This window comes from Chiloscyllium punctatum, chromosome 26, assembly GCF_047496795.1.
Source record: "Chiloscyllium punctatum isolate Juve2018m chromosome 26, sChiPun1.3, whole genome shotgun sequence".
Taxonomy (NCBI): Eukaryota; Metazoa; Chordata; class Chondrichthyes; order Orectolobiformes; family Hemiscylliidae; genus Chiloscyllium; species Chiloscyllium punctatum.
The window spans coordinates 59,054,023-59,073,231 of NC_092764.1; the positions used below are offsets into that span (position 1 = coordinate 59,054,023).

Consider the following 19,209-nt stretch of genomic DNA (forward strand, 5'->3'; position numbering starts at 1 on the left):
TTTGTATGCCTGGTTCCCAAATCAGCATGACCTCAGTACCTGATTCCCAAATCAGCATGACCCCAGTGCCTGATTCCCAAATCAGTATGATCCCAGTGCCTAATTCTCAAATTAGCATTATATTGGTGTGAATCTGTGCTGCGATGAAGTGAGGATATTGACCAGATATGAAGAGTTGATCTCAAATGTAGACCCTAAAGTTTACAGTGCTTGAAATGTGCTGTGGATTGAAGTCAGCAGCAGAATTCCAGGCGATGTAAGGCCTTGGCAATCCCTGACAAACCCACAAAGTCAAGAGAACTGAAAACCCCTGCCAAAAACCACATGCATGCACTCACACTAGAACTTCTATGTTCTTGCAAGTTCCTAGAATGGCGACACATTCGAGATCCATGGCACAGCCTCCAATATCCAGAGAGATGCAGCTGGCTCCACTATTTATCACAAATGTCAGAACAGTCATATCTGCGGGAGTAAGCCTGAAGTTTCGAAGCTCAAACTTGGACTTTAACTGTGCTGCAACTTCCTGTGCAAGATCACAGTCTTGTGTTTCATACACGCAGTGACACAACTCGATTATTTTTGGCCCAGTTAAGTTTGTGGTGGCCAACCGTTGCAAGTTCTGTAAAATGGCCTTCTGCTTCATTTGCACCCATGCTTCATTCTTGTTTGCTAATGTACTGAGGAACTGCTTACATCCTTTTGACGCTAACCCGGATAAAAATACATGAATGGCTGCGGTGAATTCATTTCTCAGGTCATTCTTTGATGTCCATTTTGACTTGAGGGAAAACGTGCGTTTTAGCACCTGGTCAGAAATGGTGTTGTCAATCATCTGGTAAAGTGCTGCCAGGAACTCCTGCAGGGTCAGGTGAATAAAAGCATGTCCATTCTCCTGGTTCTGATCTATTGTCTTCACTTCAAAAGTGGTAAGAAATCCATACAAGGAAGCAAAGTCAACGATTTTTTCAGAAAGGAGGTCTCGCAAATAAAACACAGATTTACTCTCCTGCAGCCCTTTTATTGCAAGTTCGCAAAGTCCATAAATGTCTTCTCGGTGTTTGTTTAGCAACCGTGTTTCAGTATTAGCTCTAGCCCGCTTACTAGTGGTACCCTTGCTTAAAAATACGGTGAGCATCTTGATGTAGAACTGCGTCATTGTGTGAGGTAGCTTGGGTTCTGCAGTGCATGGAGCTAACAAGCGCTCAAGACAGAGAAAAACTATCCAGCACATGGCAGGAATGTAGCACATGTTTAAAATCTTCCTATTCTTCTGCAAGTGGCAGATTGCTTGATGATTTTGTTTACTGTCTCTGAAAAATCGACGTGCATACTCTTCGATTTTACTTTGGTTGAACCCTGAGACTTCTCCCACCTGACCCACCACATCTAAAGGCAAGGAGAGGACATCTTTTGGTCTGGACGTTATTAGGATCGTACAGCCTGGGAGCAGTTTGCCGTTATACAGGCTGGAAAATAACTGTCCCACTGACAGTGGAGCCATGGGGTCATTGGAAACAGGGGCGGTGAGGACAGAGGCCTTCCCCGCAAACTCATCGAAGCCATCAAACAGGATTAATATCTTCTCTGGATTTCCTATGATGAATCGAAATACAGCATGGGAGTTCCTTTGTGGCTGAAGGTACAAGTCAAACAGCATACTCTTCAGATCTATGCTCTTATTGATCAGATTGAGTTGGCGAAACTCAAACAAAAATACATACTGGAACTGACTGAGAGTCCCTTGTGCCCACTCGTAGCAAACTTTGTGCATCAACTTTGTCTTTCCAGTTCCCGCTTTTCCAAGTAGGATGTGCACTCTACAGTTGGAGACGTGTTTTTTGCTCAGGAACTCAGTTAGATTTGCAACGGTGTCCTGATTCTCTTCAAGCCCTGGTGAACTGAGTACATCATCGCGGCTAGCATCGATTCTCTCCTTCAGTTTGGCCACATTTCCATCTTTCATGGTCAGAGTCCTAAACGTCTGGTCAATGATTACTTGTTTCATTTGGTCTTCTTTCGCCATATTGGCCTCATACTTCTCAGAGACACACTTTACCATTAACGATTTGTAATCTTCTGCAAAGTCTGCCAACACAAAACATAAAAAGTCTGAAAAATGAAAACTCTACAAGAATGGTTTACAGCACATCTGTACCATTAAAAATTTGTTGCACATTAATCGAGTTTCCCAGTATCCTGGCAAAAGTTATCTCTTCATGAAACTGACTGTTTAAAAAGATTCGGATCATTGTAATATTGCTATTTGTGGGAGCTCACTGTTTTTTTATTCATGGGATGTGCAAGCACACTGGATTGACCTAATTGGATGGTTTGGTCAGCATTTATTGCCTGTCTCTAACTGCTCTGGGTGATGTGGTGATGAGTTATCTGCCTGAACTGCTGCAGAGGTACAGGGACAACCACTGCATTGTCAGGGAGTTGCAGGATTTTGAAGCAGTGATACTAAAGGTACAGGGATATTTTCCAAGTCAGGAAGCTTAGAGTTGGAGAAGAGCATGCAGAAGGTGGTGTTCCCGTCCTTCTACATGGCAGAGGTCACAGGTTTGGAAGGTGCTGTTGGAGGAGACTTGGTAAGTTGCTGCAGTACATCTTGTAGATGGTACTTACTGCTGCTACTGTGCATCCATGGTGAAGACAGTGAATGCTGAAGATGTTGGTTGGAGTGAAGATCAAGCGAGTTGCTTTGTCCTGTATGGTGATGAGCTTCTTGAGTGTTGTTGAAGCTGCACCCATCCAGACAATTGGGAAGTATTCCATCACACTCCTGACTTGTAAATGGTGGACAGGTTTTGGGGAGTCAGGAGCTAAGTTACTTGGTGCAGTTGTCTCAGGATAACTCCTATCTAACTGTGTCCCACTGTGCCACCACCTCTGCGGAGTCTGTCTAGCAAATGGGCCAGGACATATCCAGGGATGGTGATAGTGCTGTCTAGGACATTGTCTGTCAGGTATGGTTCTGTGAGGATGACTGTGTCAGGCTGTTGCTTGACTCGTCTATGCAACAGCTCTCTTAATTTCAGCATTAGCTCCCCCATATTGGCGAAGGGTACTTTGCAAGGTCAACTGAGCTGTGTTTGTTAATGCCAGACCAGTTGCAGTTTCTTTAGACTTTGTGGAGTTTGATATAACTGCTAGTCACTTCCAAGGGCAGTGAAGAGGCAACCACATCGTTGTGGGTCTGCAGTCATATATAGGCCAGATTACTTTCCCTAAAGACTATGAGTGAGACAGATAGGTTTTAAAATAATTGACAGTGGTTGTAATTAGGCTAGCTTTTAATTACAGATTTTATTGAATTCAAATTCCACCATCTGCCACAAGGGATTCAAACTCGTGTCCTCAGAACATTAGCCCAGGACTCTGAACTGCCTGCACGGAAATGTGGCAACTGAGCTTCCTACATTGCAAGGCTGACCACACTTTAGAAGTACCTCATTGGTTGTAAAGCACTTTGGACTAACCTAAGGTCATAAGAAGGCAATGCAAGCCTTTCTTTAATTGTGTTGCATCTTAAGTATTGCATCTAAAATTTGAGTGGGTCGCCCTATGTATATCATATCCCAGCGTCACACTTTTGCTGAAGATAACTTTGAGGTAACAGAGGTCCAAATTGATTTATTAACTTGGCTTACAGTTGATAATAATTAGAGGAAATTTGACTTAATTAATAGGAGTAAGGAACTAATATGCAGCAGAACACCGAGTTATCAAATTGCACAGCTCCCTGTTTGAAAGCTAGCAATCACAGAATAGCACGTGGCAGGAAGCAAAGCATTCAATTGTTCCACAATTATTCGGACTGTAGTTTCACATGCTATCGTGAACATTTTCCTCAGCTGAAACTCAAAGCAAAGTAGCATTTAAAATGTTAATAAAAATGTTAATTTCTACTCTTAAGGTTACTTCAGTGGTGCATTAAATCCCTGACAAAGACTTAATCCCTTTGAGAAGCTGGGACTCAATTATGAATACTGGCTGGAAGCTTGGCTTATCATGTAGTTTGCTAAGAAGTGAGGGAGTAGAACGGGTGAGCGTTAGAGGATTTGTAACAGATAGGGTAAGGCTTTGTTGGCAAATTGGTTTATGGTTCATCCAGGTTGACCACTTTCCACCTGGTAAAACCTTTACCCACTTCCACTTTGTCCCAGAATGCCAGTTAGGCTCCCTCTTGTTTGAGACTCGTGAACACCATCACCTAACACACTGGACATTTTTGTGATAGACAGCAAGATCAGCCATGCACCTAGCATGCCAAAATCTGCTGCTTGTAAGCCTTACCACAGTTCATCACTTTCTAAATTTGGAATAGTATAAAATAGGTAAAATGATCTTCCAGCTGTCAGTATGAAAATGCAATAACTCAGCCTATAATTGCTATAAGAGATCAATTACAAGGTATAATGAACATGTATGCTCAATGTCTGTTGTATGCTAACTAACATTTTGGAAGTAAACTCTGTGGGAGAAATTTGTTCACCTAACATTACTGCTAACATACAGGTATTAAATGCAGGGTGTTGCATGGCTGTGTAATAACAGCCCAATGTGTCACACACTCCAGGTCTGCATTTTCTCCCTATCAGTGGTGCCCTGTTGACTTTCTGATCTTCAAAAACTGACCTTCCTCCATGGAAGGAAGCAGGGATTCATGAGGAGCTGACAATTTGTATAACACTCCCTCAACTGCCTTCACAATAGGCCTTTGTTTGACCATTTAATTCCCAAGATAGACCATGAGCAATGAGTTTACTGGGACAGGCCAGACAGAATGCAGCTTTTTCTTAATAAATAAATAAATATCACAAGGTCTCCATAGCCCAGCCCTGAGCAATTCTAATACATGCTGGTTGGATAATCACAGTGTTGAAATAGCCTTCTACAAAAGGTTACAGCAGATTTGAAGATTTCAGAATGCACCCACAAATTGCAAATAGATTTTCCATATTCCAGCCCACCCTCAACAGTCTAGTGCAGGCTGTAACAGCAGTCCCTCAGTTTGTACTGCAGTGTTGCTGAGAGTGAGGGTGTGCCCTGGAGGGAGTGATAGTGGATCCTTGAAGCATGGGTTTGCTGTCCTCTCATGATGGCTGCTTTGGTGGTTCCACACCTGCCACTTGCTCAGTGCCCTGGCTCTTGCCAGGCAGATATCCACCTAGAAAGCTGCCACCCATGCTGAGGTAGTGCAGTCCTCTAGGCCTAGAGTTGTGTGAAGATGACCTGCAAGCTTAGCTGTGGTCTCCTCAACTGAACATCTTTCATCTACAATCACAAGCACTATGACTGGCAAAGACACCTGGAGGACATGAATATAGAAAGGTGAAGAGCTTGGCTTTGTATACAATGTTGGATGATTTGATTGATAAGCATTACACAGACTGACAGACATTGCAATCTGCCTTTCCTGCACATTTCCAATACTCACTCCCATTGTGTGCACTTATCCTGAATGGCATCCAGCACAGCCTGCACCAAAGTGTGCAATCGCTTGCAAAATGATGAAACGCCAGTGGATATTTTGTATCCAAATTTTACAGCCATAGAATTTAAAAGCATAGAATGCCTTCAGCCCGTTGTGAGCTTCATAAGAGCTTTCCAAATGGTCCAATCTCCTACCCTTTCCCTGCACATCTTTCCTAGACAGAAACAAAACTTGCTGGAAAAGCTCAGCACATTTGGCAGCATCTGTGGAGAGAAAACAAGAGTTAAAGCTCGGGTCGAGTGACCCTTCCTCAGAACCTTTCCTATCCTAGCACATACACATTTCGCTTCTGAAAGATATTCTTGAACCTCCTTTTATAATGAACTCCAGATTGTTGCAACTTGTTGTGCAAAATCCAAACTCTTCTTCTCCGACAGTTTCTTTTGCTGATTATCTTAAATCTGGATCTTTCGATGATTTGTTCTCCAGTCACTGGGGACAATTTGCTCTTACATTCTCGAACAACGCCCCTCATAATTTGGAATATCTTCTTTCAATCTCTCATTTATCTTCAGCTTCTCTGCTCAATCCCAATTCCTCTCAGCTCTCCACATCTCTGAAGTGCTTCATCCCTCTGAAGGAACCTGACTTCCTTTCTGATGAGTTGAGCCTTGAATTCGACACATCACACTAGCTGAGGCCGAATAATTTTTATAGATTTAGTAGAACGTACTTGCTTTTGTACTCTGTGCCACTATTGGTAAAGAGAAAGAACAAATGAACTTAGAGATAGTATGTAAAAAAAAACTACCTGATATTGCTGGCAAATTCAAATACTCCTCTCCTGCTTGAAATGACATGTCCACTTCTTGAGACTCTGTGAAAGGAGCTGTAGAACTGGATTTTACTTCTCTAGCTTGGCAAGAATTTGCTTAAACAGAATAGGAAAGAATGCATTTTAAGGTTTACATATGAACGTCTATCAAATGCCCCACATAAATACAGCTAGGGAGTATCAAGACTTGATTCTTTCAAACACTCCATAATTATGTATCTAATACAGAGATTCCAAAAAAAAGGGTAAAAAGCAAGGTTAACTAAGGGGAAAAGACTCTGGAAAATAGATCTCCCTTGGGTGCTTAAGTCAAGAGATTATATTTCAATAGTGAGATCAGATGGCTAAATCATTAATCTCAACAAAGACCATCAATTTCAATTATTCAACCAAACCCAGGCCAATACCTTCCTTGTTGCTGAGTTCAATTCTTGTAATCACCAACCTATTGTCAAAGTGTCACTAAGGGACTACAGTGAACATTCAGGGCTGGATAACAAAGTGCAGTCTTGTTCCCAGAACCAATCAGGTATCCAACTTGCAAAAAGCAATGGTGTGCAACATAGATTCTGGCCTACAGTGTGACTCCAGTCCAAGTCAGGGCGCTGAATTTGCACAGACCCAGGCTGAGGAGCCAGGAGATAGGGGAGAGGAAAATAGAGTCGTAACTTTATCAGGACAGGTCCCTAATGCATTTCGCCAACAGAATAAGTTCTTGCCAGGGTGGACCATCATGCAGTTGGGTTGCCCCCATGACCATGACTGATTCTGTCCAACAAAGACAAGGCCATACCCCACAGCTCCAACAATCCATGTTATCAGATTTCCCTAGCACCTTCGCCTCCTTTAACATTCTTATATTTGCAGCTTCAAAGGAGTTGTGATTTAGAGGCGAGATCTGCCAAGGTTCCAGAGTTGCTGGTTCTCTGATTGAGCCTGTAGGACTGAGAGATCACACCCACACTCCTAAACTGGGGCAATGGAGCAAATTAGGAGGCGATTTTCAGGAATATTCCTGTGTTAGTAATGTTTATGTTGCAGATCACCCTACTGAAAGCTTGTGATTAAGGTAATGTACGGTCACCCATCCTCCTTTCTATACGTCTATTCTATATGTCTACAGGCCTGTTCAGTCATCAGTGGTAAAGGATGAACCACCAATTTAGCATTTTAGCAAGGACGCATTATCTTAACAACAGAATGTACATTATTGGATGATTTCAATAGGTACTTTGAATAGTTTGATGTTATCATTAAGACTAACAGGAGCTATAGATGACACATTGGAATCTCGAGCTAGACTGTCCATCCAAACTATGTAACATGATCAGACTGGGTATAGCCTAATACAATCTCCAACATTAACATTTTCAGAACAATTCCTTTAATCAAACTGGTTGGTAACTGCAAGCTTGGGAACCCAGGCTCTATCCCAAAACCCATAGAAAACAGTATATAGTATAGTATATAGTCCCAGGGCAAATACTTGCCACCAAACCACCTACCAAGTACTAGTTGCTATCGCAATTCTTCTATCTCTACATTAATACTGGTGTTTCAGTTTACCTTTTCTCACTCGTTTTACTTTGGTAGATTTCTGGTTTGCCACTTTTGTTGCTTTACGTTTTCTTCCAGTCTGTGGCTTATCTAAAGAAGTTGCCAAAATATTAAAGACATTTTAGTGAAGAGGTTAAGAGGGAATGTTAGTTCAGGGCATCAAGACCAACATAAAATTACTCAGATTGTTGGAAATTTGATCAGAGCATTTCTTATGCTAAGTTGCAAACTATTTCTAGGCGAAAGTGAGGATCACAGATGCTGGAGATTAAAGTCAAGACTAGAGAGGTGCTGGAAAAGCACAGCAGGTCAGGCAGCATCCAAGACCAGGAAAATTGAAGTTTCAGGCAAGAGCCCTTCATCAGGAATGAGGCTGGAAGCCTCAGGGTGGGGCTGGGGAGAAGGTAGTTGAGAGTGCAATAGGTGGATGAAAAAAGGGATATAGGTTGGAGAGGAGGGTGGAGCGGATAGGTGGGAAGGGAGATTGGCAGGTTGGACAGGTCATGAGGATGGTGCTGAGTTGGAAGGTTGGAAGTGGGGTAAGGTGGAGAGGGGAAATGAGGAAACTGGTGAAGTCCACATTAATGCCCTGGGGTTGTAGGGTTCCGAGGCAGAAGATGAGGGACAGTTCTTCCTCCAGGCATCAGGCGGTGAGGGAGTGGCAGTGGAGGAAGCCCAGGATCTGCATGACCTTGGCAAATTGGGAGGGAGAGTTGAAATGTTCAGCCACGGGGCCATGGGGTTGATTGGTGAGGGTATCCTGAAGATGTTCCCTAAAGCGCTCTGCGAGAAGCCGTCCAGTCTCCCCAATGTAACAGAGATCACATCGGGAGCAACGGATACAATAAATGACATCTGTGCAAGTGCAGGTGAAACTTTGATGGAAGTGGAAGGCTCCTTTGGGGCCTTGTTATGGTGGTGAGGGAGGAGGTGTGGACACAGGTTTTGCAATTCCTGCAGTGGCAGGGGAAGGTGCCAGGACGGGAGGGTGGGTTGTTCGGGGTGGGGGGGCATGGACCTGACCCAGGTAGTCACAGATAGGGTGGAGAAGGAAATATATGCCTGGTTGTGGGGTCCGTTTGCAAATGTCGGCGGATGATGCGGTTAATGCCGAGTTTAGTGGGGTGGGGGGGTGGCGGGGGGCTTCTGCCCTTGTTGTGGTACTCATCGCTAACTACTCAAATACACACATTACTGCTGGGTCAAGAGGTAGAGATTTTATATTCCAACCCACAGACTGAAGAGTAAAGTCTCAGGTGACTCTCCATAGCAGTACAAGGGTGCTGTACCATCAGAGGTACCACTGACTGGTTGAGGAGTCAAACCAAGGTCCCATCTGCTTTCTCTCAGAGATTGTACAACATGACTTTGAAGAAAGGAGGTGGGGGAGTTATTCTCAACATCCTGACCTATGTTTAACCTTCAATCAACATCAGTGAAGAACACAACTAGTCATGAACCTCATTGCTGCTTGCAGGCCTTTGCTGTAGAACAGCTGTTGTATTTCTTATACAGATCAAAGTCTTGCTTATTTTGTTTTATGTTTGCTGAACACCAGGTCTCCGTCAATTTGCTGGCACTGTAGAATCTGCCATGGAGTAGCCTAGAGATGTTTGCTATTTAACTTGGGTTTCATCTAAGTGAAATGGTCAGCCTTTACTGTCATATGCCCAGAAAAATAGGCATCATTTAATTCATCTGGAGATCAGAAAAGGATAATCTGTACATTTCTATTTTAAAATATCTAGATCTAAGTATTGTAACTTTGTTTAAAAGAGAGATCCATCACAAAGTAAGCAATCTGTGGATTTTATTCGGATTGTTAGTTTCTGAGTGAGTGTTTTTTGTGACTACCCAAACAAAAGACCAGTTGGATTACCAAATGAGTGACAAGGTTCTCATCTTCACATTTCTTGTGTAAATAGATGCATTTCAGGATCTTGTAACTGATCCAAACATTTACATTGCTACGGGCTACCAATGACATGCACAAAGTACTTCTGCGAGTTGTTTCAGGGGTAGAAATAAATTTGGCAATATTGTCATAATAGCTAACGCTTTCACCACACTAATTCCAGAGCAAGTTCTGGGTTGCATGGGCTGAATGTTTGTTTTGTCCCATCATTCCTAACATTAGGAACAGAATGGGGCAAGTTAGTCCCTTGAGTCTTGTTCTGCCTTTGATTACCAAAATTCTATTATAGCAGATTTAAAATTAACAATTTTAATCAGATAATGACCAACTAAGGCAATGGCCTAGTGGTATTATCGCGAGACTATTAAGCCATAAGTCCAGATAACAGTCTGGGGAAATGGGTTCAAATCCCAACACGGCAGATGATGGAATTTGAATTCAGTAAAAATCAGGAATTAAGTGTCTTCTTCGAAGAAGAATGGCAATCCAGCTGGGAGAGATGAGCACGCTCACTGTAGAAGCTGAACGGTCATGAGACTAGGAGGATTGGGAGCAATTCAGAACCTAGCAAAGAATGAACTGAAAATGGGAAAAAAAAAAGAGATTGAATGAGTGAAGAACATAAAGATAGACTGTCAACGCTTCTTTAGGTACGTGAACAGTACATTTCTTCAATCAGAAGGTGGTGAAATTTTGGAATCCTTGACATCAGAGGACTGTGGAAGCTCAATCATTCAGAGAAAAGTTGAGAGATTTCCAGAGACAATGACATCAAAGTGCACATAAGCGGTATTGATTATTTCTGTACTTAAAGTCCTTTTTAGAAAACTGAAACGACTTCAGTGGGTGCCTCAACACTGTCCCCCTCTGTAGTGATTGGAAGCAGTGTCAGGTGGATCTCATTGATATGCGATCCTTGATTGGGGTTGGTAGCCTGGCCAATCAGGGAACCCTGGCTGACAGATATAAACAGGGAATTCAGAGAGTCTCCTCAGTCTAAGGAATGGCTTTGAGCTGGCTGGTCACATGCAAAAAACGAGCAACTTGGTGACAGGATACCAGCCTCTGTAGATCCTCCTACAGCAGGCGTGGTCTTCTCTATCATCCTTCTACGACTACAGCAAAATGCAAGACTGGCATCCATAAATGACTCCAACTGGAGATTTAGTCTAAAATCTGGTCTGGATGGAATACTCTTCAGAGGACTGGTGCAGATGTGATGGGCTGAATGGCCACCGTGATTTCTCTTTCACTTTCTATGATTCTAAAAAGGATCTATGCTATGGTTTCCACCCTTACCTGTTGCATCTAATTCTACTTCAGAGTTTGTGGCACCACTGGAATTGGATTCACTCAGCTCCCGTGACGACAAAACTGGAAAGAAAAAAAAGCGTTCATATCAGTCACATTAGTTATATTCTTCATAAACGTGCAGAACTGTATCTGACCAACTGACTGACAGGTATAATCAACTATAATATAAGCCTTAAGTGTTCCCCTTGGGGAAACTAGACGAATGTGTGTGCCTTTCTAATTTTATATAACCTCAAACCATCTGAAAACATCATGGTATTCAGATCATAAACAAGACTTGAACATGTAAATTAAAAAAACAGTGGAGCACATTAAGTCAGCATCCCGTTCAGATCACTTTAATTTAAATAAGGTAATTCAAAATGTTTCTCACTTAGTTTCTTTTAACTCTTTCCCCTTATCTGCTGCTCCACACTCAACTGAAAATTGAATCTCTTGTCTATACTTGGACCTGGTGAAAGTGAGCCACTGTTCATTCACAACATGCAATCAGACCTAGAGAATGGCACTCCATTCTCATCCCTGATAATTGCTGGGAAACTTCTTTTGAGACATGTAGACGTGCTCAAAGACTAGTTATAATCTAGTCATTTCTGTGTCGGAAAAGGAAATTTTAAATCATAAGAAGTCAATTCAATCTCAGCATCTGTGCACTGGTGGCAAAGTCATCCAATCCTGGGTGACCTTCAACAGGATGTAGTCAATGCCTTCTTTAACCATAGCAATGTGTGATGTGAAGGTACTCCCACAGCACTATTTGATAACGAATACCAGGATTTCAACTCAAGATGAAGGGTAGGTCACGTATGTCCAAGTCAGAATGATGTGTGCAACTGAGGGGAACTTTGAGATGATGATGTTTCTCTGCAATTGCTGCCTTTGTCCTTCTAAAAGATAGTGGTCATAGGTTTAGGAGGTGCTGTCACTGTATCCGAACTGTAAGCTATAAAATGTGATCCACATTACATCTTATCTCTGCCACATCTGCACTAAGTGGTCCCCGTGTTGTATATATAAAGAAGAAATTTTTCAGAGCTCAATACAGATCCCTTTCCACATGTTTGAACTACAGTTGCAATGACATGGAAAAGTTATAGTATAAAGAAATGTTAAGTCCTGAGTTATAGCTTAATGCAACCTAAGCCACAGAATAAGACCATGCTCTTTCCTCATCTAGCAATCCCTCTGTTTGACCAAGTGAACCAACTCCAAACAGCTTGGATAATAACTGACCAAATACAAAAGCATAGTGCTCCCTTTTAAACAGTGTGGATTCCGGTGTTCTTTAGGTTGTAATCTATTTTAATCACAGCACCAAGTACCTTCATGATCTCCAGCTGCCACAAACAAATTCTCCAGGCGCATTGGAAATATGTCATCCTGTATCCTGATAATGAGAGTTTCGAAGAATTTCTTGCAGGTCTCATTATCTTTGGTCATCAATTTGTTTAGCAGTATTGAAACCTTTTCCACGTTTGTTCTTTTGCTCATGATAAGATCCAGTTCCTCCTTACTAAGGATACACTTAGCCTCTTCAAGAACGCGGTCAGCTTCCGGACTGAGGCATTCCACTATTTGACCATAGTTACTCTCCAACACTTCCTTAATTCCACTGGTGCTCATCCTAGCAAAGAAACCACATTGACAAGTTGGAAATAATGTTAGAGATTTAAAATATTCAAATAGCCTTGATCAGCTGGCACATTTCTGGTCCCATAGGTGATGGTTAATAAAAATTTGCTGTAGCAATTTTACTGTAGTGAAGGATTTCATAACAGTAAATTTAAAATCATAAATGTCTTCAGTTGAGGATTTTGACAAAACATGCAGTCATACCAGCACTGACAGTCTTCTCTGAGGTTCATGCAAGGAAGTTTAATTTGATACCATTCCCCACCTCTACAAAGTGCTTCATGAATTGTCAATTCATCTCATAACCAGTTGTCATTGATTACATTTCAGTACAACACACTGCTGTTTTGTATTTACTATGTAACTTTATAAAGGGAGGACAGTTAGGTGTCAATTATGTACTGAGGGCTCATTTCAATCCACAACCTTATGTCTGATGCTAAATCTATCCAGAGAAGAAGTCGACTTTGAAGTGAAACACAGTGAGAATCCCTTGTCCATGAGCCTAATTCTGGACTTCCACTACACCCAAGGTTAGTACAAAATGAAACGTCTCTACAAAAGATGTACAAATATAAGAACTAGGAGCTGACGTACGCAATTCAGCCCCTTGAACCTGCTGTGCCATTTAACATGATCATGGCTGATTTCATCTCACTCTCAACTCCATTTTCCTGTTCACTCTCCGTAACTCTAATTCCTAATTAAAGATCTGTCAACATCCTCAAATTTATTCAACCTAATCTGAGGTGGTGAATTCCACAGATTCATGACCTTTTGAGAAAAGTAATTCCTCCTTATCTCGGTTTTACATCTGCCACCTCTTAGCTAAATCTATGACCTTCATTCTAGATTGCTTCACAATGCACATTGGCACTAGTGTAATTTGATGCCAACATAAAATGTACTAAGATGATACAAACAACAGAAAGCTGCTTAGTATTAACCAAGGACTGACTTTGCTCTTCTTAGAGTGCACTGACAACATAGTTCATTTGCCAGGACCTGAACCGAGGCAACTTTCCAAGTTCAGGTCAGCTAAATGGGCTCAACTTTCTCACAGGAGCTGAGTGCAGAAACACTGCTAGTGAAGGACATGGGATTAGCTCACAGATCATCCACAAACAATGAAGGGCAGAACAAGTTGAACAAGTTAAATAGGCTGCTCTGGATGTTTCTACAAAACCCAAACACTGCTAAGATGTGTAGCAGCAGGAAAGACAAAAGCATCATATTTGTGGAGGACTGCTCTCTCGTTAGTGAGACAACTGGTGGTGAGTTTAACCTGAGGGTCACCACAGCTCAGGTGATGGGTAAGATGGAGAAGGAATCTTGATGATAATATCAGCTGGTACTGCAATTTGAACCCATGCTGTTGTTGTCACTTTGCATTGCAAAACAGCTATCCAGCCCACTGAGATGACTGATCCCTGGATAGCTTGCATGCTCATATATAAACATATGAGTTAGGAACAATAGGCCATTCATCCCCACTAGCCTGTACCATACAATAAGAACATGGTTAATCTGAATGTAACCTCAAACCTACACACCTGTCTACTGCTGATGACTTGTCACGCTCATAATTAACAAGAATCAATCTAAGTCGGTCTTAAAAATATTTAAAGGAGTCTACAACCTTCGCAGGAAAAGATTTCCGAAGACTAACCTCTGTTTTAAATAAGCAACTCCTGAATTTTAAACAGTGACTCCTAGTTCAGTACTGTCCCATAAGAGGAAATACCCTCTCCACCAATACCCTGTGAAGACCTTTTAGGACCTTGAATGTTTCATTCCTTATTCCTTCAGAGTCCAATGGATACAAGCCTAGCCTGTCTAACCTTCCCTTCTCGACAACAAGTCCATTCCAGGTATCAGTCTAGTAAACTTTCTCTGAACGCATTGAAATCCTTCTTTAAATAAGGTGATCAATACTGTACACGGTACACAAAGATGTAGTTGTGCCAGTGCCCTGTAAAACTGAAACTTAATCTTCCGAATTTTGTATTCAGTTTCCCTTACAATACATTACAACATTCTATTAGCTTTCCTGATAACATGCTGCACCTGCCTACTAACCCTACTGGGATTCACGCACAAGGATATACAGATCTGTCTGCATTCTGAATCTCTCATGATTAGATAATGTGGTTCATTATCATACTTCTTGCAAAAATGGACAATTCCACATTTGCCAACATTATACTCTATTTGCCACATTTTTGACCAATCATGTATCTTCTTATAGCCTCTTTACTTGCTCTTCAAACTTTCTTTCATACCAATCATCGTGTCAGTAAATTTGGCATTTATACCTTATTTCCTTTCACCTAAGTCACTTATATAAATTGCACCTTATTGCCACTTTCAGTGACTTATAATTAAGAACACCTAGGTCCCTTTGGACATCAACATTTTCCAATCTCGCACTATTTAAGAAATAGTCTGCACCTCCTCCCAAAGTGGATAACTTCACAATTATCCACATTATATTCCATCTGTCATACTCTTGACCACTCTCGTAGACTATCTACATCCTCTTACAGTTTCTTTGCACCGTCCTCACTACTCAACCTCCAACCAAATTCTCCATCATCTGCAAACTTGGAAATATTACAATTGATTCAAAAATCTAAATCAATAGAATCCCTACAATGTGGAAGCAGGCCGTTCAAGTCCACATCGACCCTCAGAAGAGCATCCCATCCAAACCCAACCCCCTATCCTATCCCTGTAACCCTGCATTTCCCATGGCTACGCCACCAAGCCTGCACATCCCTGGACACAATGGGAAATTTAGCATGAATAATTCACCTACCCTGCACATCTTTGGACTATGGGAGGAAACACACACAGACATGGGGAGAATGTGTGAAATTTGCACACAGTCACCCAAGGGTGGAAACAAACCCGGGTCCCTGGCATTGTGAGACAGCAGTCCAAACACTGAGCCACAATGGCACCCTCACATCCTCCAAACAAATTTTGTATCCTCTGCAAGTTTGGAAATATAATAATTGGTTCCCAAATCTAAATCAATAGGGCACAAACATTGATCCTTGTGGTACCCAACTAATTACAGCCTGCCAACCTGTGAATGTTATGAGCAGAATTGATATGGATGAACCAGCAAAGGTAGTACATTTTGTTTTCTACCTGCTAACTAATCCTTGATCCATGCCGGTATATGACTTCCAATCCATGCAGCCTTACTTTTGCATTAACTTCCTGTCTGGAACTTTACCAAAAGGCATCTGAAAATCAAAATGTACCACCTTTGCTGGTTCATCCATATTAATTCTGCTCATAACATTCTCAAACAAAACCCTTCAGTTTGTCAAATACAAATTACCCTTTATGTATCCATATCAACTCTGTCCAATCAAACTATAATTTCATCAATATCCAGAAAATCACTGATTTTATAATAGATTCTTATATTGTCTCTTGACCTGATGTCAGGCTAACAGATCCCTGTTTTCCCTCTTCCTCCTTTCTTAAACAATGGAGTTGCATTTGCAACCTTCCAGTCTACAAACACTTTTGCAGAATTAATACAATTTTGAAATACGATCACCAATGCAGCCATTATCTTTGTAGCCATCTCTTTTAAAACTTTAGGGTGAATGTCATTGGGCCTTGGGGATCTAATTCCCATTTGATTACCATTAATTTTTTCAATAGTACGTTATTACTGGTGTTTTGTTTTCTGTTCCACTGGACACTTGGAAGCTTTAACAACGAACTTTTATGTTTCTTTCCAATTTATATTCACTTTCTATTCTTTCTTTGCTGAATTCTGAGGTTTTCCTAATCCTCAGCATTACCATTTTTTTGGCAGCTTGATAAGCCTTTGCTCAAATACTATCTTTGAATACCTCTGTTCATTATTGTTGCCTTACTTCACCTTTTGGGCACTTTTGCCTAAATGGCAAATTATTTTTGAAAATTAAATGTCATTTCTTTAAATATTAGCCATTAGCAATCTACAATCAAAGCTTTAGATATATTTTTATAATCCACCATAGCTAACCTCTTTGCATACCTTAAGGACAGCCCTTGTTTAGATTTAAGGCCTTAGTTTCAGACTGAACTAAATAGTTTTCAAACAATGGAAAATTATATCATATTATGGTCACTATTCCCTAAACATTATTATGAAACAAAATTATTAATTGGCCCTTCCTCACTGTATAATACTTTTGATAAGAAAGCCCGTGTCACAGCTGGTCCCTTAACATATTTCTCCAGGAAAAGAATCTTGGACAAATTCCAGGAATTCTTTCTCCTTAACTCTGGTGCTCATTAGATTCACCCAATCTGTGTGTAGGTTGAAGTCACCCACGATTACCCCATAACCCTTTCTATCTGTGCCTCTAGTTACTTGATCAGGTGGAACCTTACCATTAATGTTTGGTGCCTATAAACCATTGCCCTCTTAGTTCCAACCAAACAGATTCAACATTCTGTGTTTGTAACTGGGAATCTTTCTCATTAATACACTAATCTCATTCTTTAGCATCTATACTTTCCCAACATCTTTGCATATTTGCCTATGCCCCCAAATGTAGAATATCCTTTAATGTTCAGTTGCTAGTATTTGTCATCCTGCTGCCAAGTGTCCATAATTATAATAAAATATGTTCCTTAACTCTCATGGTACCATCAATTCACCCATCCTTTTGTGAATGCTAAATACATTTGGATTGGCACAATTAAAAGTACTCATTTTAAAACCATTTTGTAATGGGATTGTTATTCTTTATCTTACATCTGTTTCACACACCTTTCTCAAAGAACAAAAGCAATTTTTAAATTCAGTAGCACAGGAAGCGGCATTCAGAAAAGTAACAAAGGCTTTCCCCTAACATAGCAAGATGCTCAAGGAGTGACTTGCTGCTGATATCTCAGAATAACAAGAAGAGATTGATCAGTTATTAAACAGAAGTGAAATATCAACTTGTCCATCTGGCCTGGTTCACATTATAACATCATTATAAAAGCAGCACTAACTACATGTCACTGAACAAAATTAACTTTTATTAAAAATTGTCATTTTCAACATTACAGACGTTCAAACAAAAGAAGACACAATTACAGAATTAATAACAAGAAATATCTCTGCAAGAAATTTTTAAGTCACTTCAATATAATTCTATTTTAAACTTTCAGCCTGATTAACTTCAATGCTTTTTATTTCCCTCCTGTTTGCTAAGATTGCTAAAAAAAACTGCTATCAAAGCCACATCCCCTTCCTCGGTGACTGTCTCTGGTTCTGCCTTACACCACATGGACTTCAACTGAAGTTGCATCCTTCATATTCCAACTTTCTAATCCAGCCAGGTGACAGGTTTTTCTGTGATGTACAACACTCCCCAGACAGCTCTTCCTGCCACATCCTGAAATCCACACACAATGTGCAGCCACATGCACACTCTCCACCTCTCTGTCCATAATGCCATCTCACACTAGCTTGAGGCTGATCCTGGTCCTCAGTTCTATTACTTTCTTCATCTTGTTAGGCATCTAGAGTTTGGAAGAACATTCATACTGGACATGTTAATACTGATTCTCTCTCTCAGATGCTGCTAGACGTGCTAGGTTTCTCCAGCATTCTCTGTTTCTCTTCCTTCTGATTTTACATCGAAGAGAATGTTAAAAGAAATGTAACTGCTTCTTTTATGACCTCTTTATGTCTATGCTTCTATGAAGTCTGAGAAACTAGGTAGTGCTTGCACCATGTAAACTCCTACTGAATTAAGTCAATATCCTGTCCTAAAATCTAAACTTAGCAGAGTGGGTTTCTTGCATCTTTCAAAAAGAAAGTAAAATGTTTCCACAGGAAATGGAATGAAGAAACATGAAGGGAAAATATTGCTTCAATAGTTGCAGTTAGCTGTTTAGTTTCAAATAACTAACTCTTAACTCTCTTCGAAACAATTAAAACAATGAATGGTAATGATCTGCAGTAAAGTCTTCAATCATTAATATCTCAAATCACAACAGAAATCCAAGCATAGCACATTTATTAATTTTACAGTTATGACCATGACGTGCAATTCTGCAAACAAAAACTTCTAACATTGATGAACATAGGAAAGTAGTTCTGTTATCTGTGACCAAAGAAAGATTATGTTGTAATGGAAAGCTAAAAATCACAAAAGCTCAAATCAGAAAACAATGATTTCTTTCCAAATAACTAGAAGGTTGCAGATGCTGCAAACATAAATGAGAAACAGATAACTGCAGGAAGCATTGTGGGCGGCACGGTGGCACAATGGTTAGCTGCCTCACAGTGGCAGAGACCCGGGTTCAATTCCCGCCTCAGGCGACTGACTGTGTGGAGTTTGCACGTTCTCCCCATATCTGTGTGGGTTTCCTCTGGGTGCTCCAGTTTTCTCCCACAGTCCAAAGAAGTGCAGGTCAGGTGAATTGGCCATGCTAAATTGCCCGTAGTGTTAGGTAAGGGTTAAATGTAGGGGTATGGGTGGGTTGCGCTTCGGTGGGTCAGTG

The 19,209-nt window shown here is 41.0% G+C and overlaps 1 protein-coding gene across 1 annotated transcript in view; it reads right to left on the reverse strand.

Annotated features, from left to right (window-relative positions):
• The window catches only part of nlrc5 (NLR family, CARD domain containing 5), a 149,408-nt gene that overhangs the window by 116,769 nt on the left and 13,430 nt on the right, over positions 1-19,209 (reverse strand). Inside the window, exons 2-6 of the mRNA XM_072547504.1 lie at positions 12,387-12,688; positions 11,050-11,124; positions 7,845-7,925; positions 6,255-6,374; positions 339-2,088 (exon numbers count right to left, since the gene is read on the reverse strand). Of these exons, the coding sequence (XP_072403605.1) occupies positions 339-2,088; positions 6,255-6,374; positions 7,845-7,925; positions 11,050-11,124; positions 12,387-12,688 (2,328 nt within the window). The remainder of the gene's footprint in view (positions 1-338; positions 2,089-6,254; positions 6,375-7,844; positions 7,926-11,049; positions 11,125-12,386; positions 12,689-19,209) is intronic.